The sequence below is a fragment of the Triticum dicoccoides genome, chromosome 2A, assembly GCF_002162155.2.
Source record: "Triticum dicoccoides isolate Atlit2015 ecotype Zavitan chromosome 2A, WEW_v2.0, whole genome shotgun sequence".
Taxonomy (NCBI): Eukaryota; Viridiplantae; Streptophyta; class Magnoliopsida; order Poales; family Poaceae; genus Triticum; species Triticum dicoccoides.
The window spans coordinates 724614288-724622616 of NC_041382.1; the positions used below are offsets into that span (position 1 = coordinate 724614288).

At 49.5% G+C, this 8329-nt stretch overlaps 1 protein-coding gene across 1 annotated transcript; it reads left to right on the top strand.

Annotated features, from left to right (window-relative positions):
* The first annotated feature begins 2263 nt into the window (after positions 1 to 2263).
* LOC119352087 (protein DOG1-like 4) lies at positions 2264 to 3387 on the top strand. Its single transcript, XM_037618823.1, has one exon. The coding sequence runs from the start codon at positions 2387 to 2389 to the stop codon at positions 3134 to 3136; it is 750 nt and encodes a 249-aa protein (XP_037474720.1). The 5' UTR covers positions 2264 to 2386; the 3' UTR covers positions 3137 to 3387.
* Positions 3388 to 8329: the final 4942 nt, after the last annotated feature.

Here is an 8329-nt window from a genome sequence, read left to right on the forward strand (position 1 = left end):
CCTCGAGCCGCCGCGCCAGAGGCCAGGCGGGCCAGTGGCAGCCGCGCCGCCGCCCCGAGCTCCCCGCAGGTATGCCTCCTTTTTTCTTTCTTTTTGTTTTATTTTTTCCTTTCTGATTCATTGTTGGCACTCACAATTTATTGTTTGTTGTATTGTGTATATGGAGGTGAACAACAACGACATGGACTCGTTGTCTGATTCGTCGGGTTGGTCGTCATCCGACGATTCGGACATCGACGAGTTGTTACAAGACGACGACGTCGAGATGATGAGCCTCCTGATCGACGTGCAATCGTTTGAAAACCGCCTGAAGCTGATGGATCAGAGGAGAGGGTCGAAGATGGGGCGAGTCACCATCTACCGGAACCGCGCTCTCGGACACGAGCATTTGACGGAAGACTACTTCGCGGAGGTACCTACATACCCTCCTCGTCTCTTCCGCAGAAGGTACCGAATGCGGCGTAGTTTGTTTGTGAAGATTGTCACCGATTGTGAGGCCGCCTCCTATTACTTTAAACGTCGTAGATCCGCCGCCGGTATCATGTGGTTTAGTGCATATCAAAAGATATCGGCGGCAATGCGGGTACTCGCTTATGGCATACCCGCGGATTATACCGACGAGTATCTTCGCATTGGGCAAGATACAACCACGGAGTCAGTCTGTAGGTTTGCCAAGTTGGTCATCCGGTTGTATGGTGAGCAGTATCTTCGGGCACTAAACGAGGAAGATACAAAGAGATTAATGGAAATGAATGAAAAAAGGGGATGGCCGGGGATGCTAGGTAGTCTTGATTGCATGCATTGGAGGTGGAAAAATTGCCCAAAGGCATGGCACGGAATGTATTGCGGTAAAAGCCGTGATGCTACCATTATGCTTGAGGCCGTAGCATCTCAGGACACATGGATTTGGCATGCATTCTTTGGGTTGCCGGGAACACTCAATGATATCAATATCCTCAATAGATCTCCTTTGTTCAAAAGATTAATTTCTGGGGATGCTCTAGCTTGCAACTACAAAATCATGGACAATGAGTACTCAATGGGATACTATCTCACCGATGGCATCTATCCCGAATGGGCAACTCTTGTGAAGTCCATCAAGGAGAAAAATGGGGTGCCCTTAACAAGAAAAGAGGCTCATTTCACCAAGGCACAAGAGGCAGCCCGCAAGGATATTGAGAGAGCTTTCGGTGTTTTGCAAGCAAGGTTTGCCATAGTTCGTGGTCCAGCTCGGTTTTGGGACAAAAAAACCTTGATGAACATCATGAAATATTGTGTGATTCTACACAACATGATCCCAGAGGATGAGAGAGGGTTAGACCTTCCTTGTTTCTATGACAATGTTGGTACCCGTGTGCAACCGGAAAGAAACCCTTCTCGCATACACGCTTTTCTTCAAGCACATCGTGAGATTGAGGATGCAACCACTCATGGTTGGCTCCGGGATGATCTAGTAGAGCACCACTGGCAGTTGGATGGGCGGCGCATTGGCCCATGATGTATCTTTGTTTTACTTTTCTATGTCCTATTTGATTCGAACAATTAGTGTAATTTGCTCAAACATTGTTGTAATAATTTGAATGATTATTGTTTTATTCGGTGTTGTAATAATAAATAGAATGATTATTGTTTTGTGTCAAATGTGATGGACTTTGTGATATGTCATATGATGAAATGTGTGATATATGAAATGAAAGTTTTAAAGGTTGGAGTTAAGACAAAGACTAAAACTCTCAAATCCAACCATTAAAGCAGTTTAAAGGTTGGGTTTGAGGGTTCAAAGACTAGAATCCTCAAATCCAACCCTTAAAGCAGTTTAAGGGTCGAGTTTGAGGGTTCTAGTCTTTGCCCCTGTTTTTCAACCCTTAAAAATGTCAAAAACTGGTACTTCTCAATTCTTAAAACTGCTATAAAGGTTTGAGGATTCTACTAGTAATGCTCTTACTCGAGAGTTATGTAGCCTTGAGCCAGTAGCACAGCAACTAAATGTGAGCCGAGCTGAAGCTGTCTTCCCAGATGTCGTCGAAGAAACAAGGGAGAAATCGCATAGGAATACTAGTGCAGAGAATATGCATCACGTGCCCTGGCAAGCACACGGCAACGCAGCCTGCGTGACTGACAACCGGAGACAGAGAGTCGTCCAGAACTGGAAAGGTCAAAGCGGTTGCTCTGTGCGTCGTCCAGACAAACAGAGTAAACAAACCAGAGCACGCCAGCACGAGGGCACCGGTCTGCGCACTGTCTGATCAAACGGTCGTCTCCTTCCTCGCGACCGCCCAAGCTCCGTATCCGTCTTCCCCTGCCGACTGCCGTGCACGACCACGTTTGCCTCCGCGCCTAAGCAAACCACGCCCCAACCCTTCCAGGCCAAGAAACCGCCCGATTTATGCCGGCCCTCCCGCGCCCAGCACGATGCCGCCGCCGCCGCACCCACGAACACACATCATACATGGCGCACGCTGGTGAAATGGCGTCCTTCTACGACGCCTGGGTGGGCCGCGAGGAGGAGATGGTGTCCGACCTCACGGCCGCGCTCGGGGCGCGCCGGCGCGACGCGCTGGCGCCGCTCGTGGACGCCGCCATGGACCACGTGGCCGCCTACTACGAGCACAAGGCGAGCCTCGCCGACCGCGACGTGGTGGCGGCGCTGGACCAGCGCTGGCTCAACCCGCTGGAGCGCACCTTCCTGTGGGCGTGGGGGTGGAGGCCCGCGCTGGTGTTCCGCTTCGTGGACGGCTCCGGCGCCGTGGGCCCGCGCCAGCGCCGCGAGCTGGAGGACCTGCGCGCGGCCACGGCGGCGGCCGAGAAGGAGGTGGACCGGGAGGTGGCGGCCGTGCAGGAGTCCCTGGCGGGGCCGCGCGTGCTGGAGGCGCTGCGCCAGCGCCGGCAGCACCCGCGCAACGGCGTACAGGCCGACGAGGCCGTGGCCGCGGTGGGGCGGTCGCTCCGCGTGCTGCTGGCCGCGGGCGACGCGCTCCGCGAGCGCACTGTGCGCGGCGTCGTCGGGGTGCTGGCCCCGGACGCGGAGCAGGCGGGCGCGTTCGTCGCGGCCATGCTGAGGTTCCACCTCGGCGTCCACCGCGCCGGGCGCGCCTGGAGCTCCTCCGGCCACGGCGGCGGCCGGCGGGGCCTCTAGCCGGTGAATGATGGATGCCCCGTTGCGTCCGATCATGCACAAGGGGAGAAATTATGCCCCGCCTCATGGCATTGTCTGTGTCAGTCTAGCCATTGCAATAAGAGTCGGCCGAGTCATGTTTGTTCGAGTCGTCCGGTCATGCGTTTTCTCGTTGTTCGGCCTGTCGAATTGCTTATCATGTCAAGTTTGTCAACTGTCAATTTCAATGGTCGCGGCCGGCGTAAGTCGCCGTCTTCCGATGTCAGGTCACTCGCTAGTCCAGCGTCAAGTATCATCGTCTTGACTCGAAAAAGAAAGTATCATCGTCTCAGGAATCTGGTCCTCGCGAGCATCGACTTAGAAAATTCTTTCTCTATTCTTCGAAGAGGATAACCTCGGCCTCTTCATTAAGCGAGAGGTGCACATAGTCATTTTTGTTATATTATAAAATAAAACCAGACAAAGAAATACATTCATCAACCACAAAATCATCTTGGTAACAACCACACTCGCTACATCTATAAGTTTGATGATGTGTCTAACCTGACATTAACACACATTATTTAATGTGGTGGCCTCATCAAGCCGCCCACAAGCGAGTGGTGCACATAGTCATTTTTGTTATATTATAAAATAAAACCAGACAAAAGAAATACATTCATCAACCACAAAATCATCTTGGTGACCACCACACTCGCTACATCTATAAGTTTGATGATGTGTCTAACTTGACATTAACACACATTATTTAATGTGGTGGCCTCATCAAGCTGCCCACAAGCTGAGACAACCATTCGGTCTGGCAGATCCTCTGCGGCGCATCCGTATGCACACGCTGTAGAATTAGTCGCCATCGTCTTTCGCAGCTCCAACTTCAATAGCAGGTATTATTTTCTCTGCTTGCAGACAATTATTCAAATGTCGGGATGCATTGGAGGCAGAATTGTGTGCATGTATGGAAGAGTTATCATTTGCAATTCAATGGAGTAGCTCTCCCATTGTCATCAAGATGGATTTGCTTACGGTGGTTGCCATGATCCAAGTTATTGAAATAGACACATCAGAATACGCTTTCCTCTTTGATGACGATAAGCGAATTTGACAGCGATTCCAACAATTGAGTTCAAATTTGAACAATAAAACATAGCTCGCGCGCAAATAAAAGCATAGTTTTGTACGACAAACGCAAAAGGACTTCATGCAAAAGAGACGAGCACGTCCATTATCATCTTGGTTGCTTTTCACCCGTCGTCATGATCTTCACTCCGCACCACCTCCATTGATGCCATCGCCGCCCCCGAATCCATTGCCAACACTTGTTCCAACTCTTGCACCGAAAGCATTGCCGGGCACACTGAATGCACCAGCGGCACTGGTTCCAAATCCCGATAAGAAAACATCATCGGCATTGAAACACGCATCGGCCACCGCTAGCATCCTCCTCTTCGAGATGTCTCTTCTTGCCATATCATACCATTCTTTGGTGATGTCATGCATGTCATCGCGGTTCAACGTCATGATCCTGTTCTCTTCGGTAAGAAGCTTGGACATGGCTTTGTTCTCAGCGGCACGTGCTCTTCTCTCCTCAATGGCCGCCTTGCGCAACCCCTCGTCCTTGAGCAATTGCCACTTGTCTTGCTTCTCTCGTGTCTTCTTCTCGACCAACTCTTTCTTTGTCTCCAATGTCTTCGCTAACATCAACTCATTTGATTGCATCATGGCATCTATCTTGTCCCGCAAGCTCGATGCCTCGTGTTTCCTCTTGATCTTCTCCTTTGTCTTCTTGTCACCATCGAGCTTGTTCAAGTTTCTTGGGCCATCATCGTCTTCATCTTCATCCATGTTCGTAAGTGAACCTATCTACGATGGGGATTCTCTGTCAATCGACTTCCACTTGTCACACTCTTTGAGCAAATCCCAACAATGCTCTAGCTTAAAAATTTTGCCTTCAGAAGCTTCCATGTCTTTGTATATTTGTTGGGAAATTTCCTCCTACACAATTAAAACAATGTCAAATGATGCAATCACTTCAAATGATACAAATGATTTGCACATGGGACGTGAAAACGAACTCACATAGTCGGATTCCATGATTTCACTTGGAGGTGCATTGCAAACTTGTTCCAAGCAAGCAGCCCAACGGCTACAAATCGGCTTGATCACATCCCAATGACCTTGGAGTGATCGAAAGGTGCGTGGAGTCCTATTAGGATGCTTCCCCATCATGCGGAAGTATTGATTTTCGATTCTTTGCCAATACCTCTTGGCGGTTTGAGATGTACCGATGCAAGCATCAAGAGACACCGCACTCCAAGCCTTGATCAAGATTTGGTCTTCCAACATCGTGTAGCATCAAGAGACACCACACTCATTAAACGAGAGGTAACACATAGTCATTTGTATTATATTATAAAATAAAACCAGAAAAAAGAAATACATGCATCAACCATAGAGCATCTTGCTAACAACCACACTCGCTACATCTATAAGTTTGATGATGTGTCTAACCTCGCATCAACACACATTATTTAATTCGATGGCCTTATCAAGCCGCCCTTGACAAGTTGAGACAACCATTCAGTCTAGTAGACCTTCTGCAGCGTACCGTACGCACACGTTGTTGAATCAGTCGCCATCGTCTTTCGCAGCTCCAACTTCAGTAGCGGGTATTATTTTCTCTGCTTGCGGACAATTATTCAAATGTTGGGATGCACTAGAGGCGGAGTTCTGTGCATGTATGGAAGGGTTATCATTTGCAATTCAACGGAGTAACTCTCCCATTGTCATCAAGATGGATTTGCTTACGGTGGTTGCCATGATCCAAGTTATTGAAATAGATACATCAATTCTACGCTTCCCTTTTTGAAGGAAATCAAGCATCCGAGGAGTCTTCGAGAAACTTGTATTACTCATGTAAATCGTAGTCAGAATAAGGCTAGTGATTGCCTTACTAGTTTCACTAGAGTTGAAGATAGAACTAGTACATGGATTGGCTCGGGTCCCCCAAAGGTCCTAGAAGTGGTGCTTGATGATTGTAAGAACATTATGATTGAGTAATACAAGTTTTGTTCCCACAAAAAAGGTCTGTGTGGTAAACCAAGCCCACCAATTAAACTTGAGCGATATCTCCTATTTTCAAAGCCCCGAAAAGCTATATGTGACTGGCCTATTTGTTCAGACCCAAAAACTATATATGTGATTGACCTATTTGTCCAGACCCAAAACTTGAGTGATGGTCCCTATTTCCCATCTTCCTTTTACAACTATGCGAGGGCATCTTCTTTAATGCGTCAAAAATATATGAGAATTAAATTTATGATTTCTTTGATATTAGTAGTATATGTGTAATAATAGTGTGGTACCATAGCCACTAAAACTATTGATGTAAGTGACTATAATTGTGCTCAAGTGATCTTTAACCGGCTTTAGGTTAAAAAGGTTGGTTATTTTGAAAATATATATGAATCATTTGTACATTCTATTAGATCAAGAGCTTCACTTCGCCACACCCCCCCTACTAAATATATAAGGGCAATATGGTCTTTCGACAAGAACGTATACCCACTTCCGTATGGTATTTTTCTGGGACATATGAGCGGTTTGTACACGTAGCAGTTTGTCCAAAACATTTCTAGTCGTTCACCAAAAGGCGTCCAGGACAGGCCTTTCAGCGTCAGCAGCGGCATCGTCCAGGCCGCACAATGTGGCCACGTGAGAACCTGAGGGGTAATATTTATAGTAGCTTGACGTGGTGGGGCGTGATCGGTTATTTAAGCCGGTTGCCGCACTCCTCGCGCGATGAGGTGGTACTAAACCTCGGCGGGTCTGCGAGGCATGCTAAGATGACGTGCACTGGGCCGACCCAGTAAGCGCCCGAGGCATTGCCGCTAGGGCACGCTCGCTGGGCCGTGTTAGATTTATTAACTACACATACCCCGAAGACGGCAAAATGACATTTCAAGACATCGAGCTAGCAAAACCTCTCAGTCCGACTGCTCAGGCCGCCTCAGTCAGCCCCCTGTCCGACTGCCCGAGCCGACTCGTCACACGGCCCACTACCTGGCCGGCTGCCTGTTGCCGACTGAGCCAACCAGCCGGCTGCCGACTATAGCTTGACTCGACATCGACAAGACCCCGACGGGACGGTCGTATTGCAACGTCATCTATAGTGTACCGTGTCCCCTAGGTATTGACTTATAAAATGCCCTAGAAAACAAGCATGCCATGCACCATGTCTCATACATGGCTTGGTTTGTAAGCTACCCAAAGTAGCTTACAACCAACGCCACCACCACTCAAGCTAGCCATGCCTATTTATATGGGCACACATCCATCCATCCAAGGGAGGGCTAGCAAGCTAGCTAGCTATCCATCCATCCATGCATCCACATGAGCACACACACACCATTCGGCCACTAGAGCTTGCATGCTCATCCGGTCACCCGCATATATACGAGATCAGATGCATTAGGCACTGATCTCAGATACAGCTCCAGGAGCACTTTGTACTGCCTGATGTACACCCCAGATATATACTCAGACATGCAGGAGTAGGGGTATTATCTCTCGGGAGAGCCCCGAACTTGGGTAAACTAGCGCGTGCTACTCGCATACCCGTCCCCGGATATACTGGCAGCAGTCTTGCCCTCACACTAAGCCAACCTGTGGCATCTGTCGTCTTGTACCCCCCTGTGAGAATACCACGACAGTTGGCGCCCACCGTGGGGGAGGTCGGTAGTCGCCTGGTCGTTCCACCGCTCGTGGGCGGCCGTCTTGGTCGCGCTCGATGGTGATGTGCGTCCGGCTGCGGCTGGTAGCCGGCTCCTTGTCTCGTCGTCTGCGGTCGCCGCCGGTCAGCGTCCGGGACGTCGCGTCATGCTCCTGGCAGGTAGGCGGGTCGTCGTTCCGCCGATTGAGTTTCTCGATGCGGCATCCACCAAATGTCGGGGGTTGGGTGTGACATATGCCAAAGGATGGCTTATCATGGTGGGAGCGAGTAGAACGTCGTCGGTGCCCGGAAGCGGAATGAGGCGTAGACACGAACGCCGGCGTACTTTACCCAGGTTCGAGGCTCTCCTAGGAGATAACACCCCTAATCTTGCTCTGCGGGGTCTTCGCATGATCACTAAGGCACTAGTGAGTACAATGGTGCTCCTCTCTCTATGTATGTGTCTAGGTTTAACAGATTGGGAACCCTTTGCATGGGTGCCCTGG

Bases quoted from the DNA above. Each gene is read 5' to 3' on its own strand.
- LOC119352087 (XM_037618823.1), top strand. From the start codon at position 2,387: ATGCCGGCCCTCCCGCGCCCAGCACGATGCCGCCGCCGCCGCACCCAC.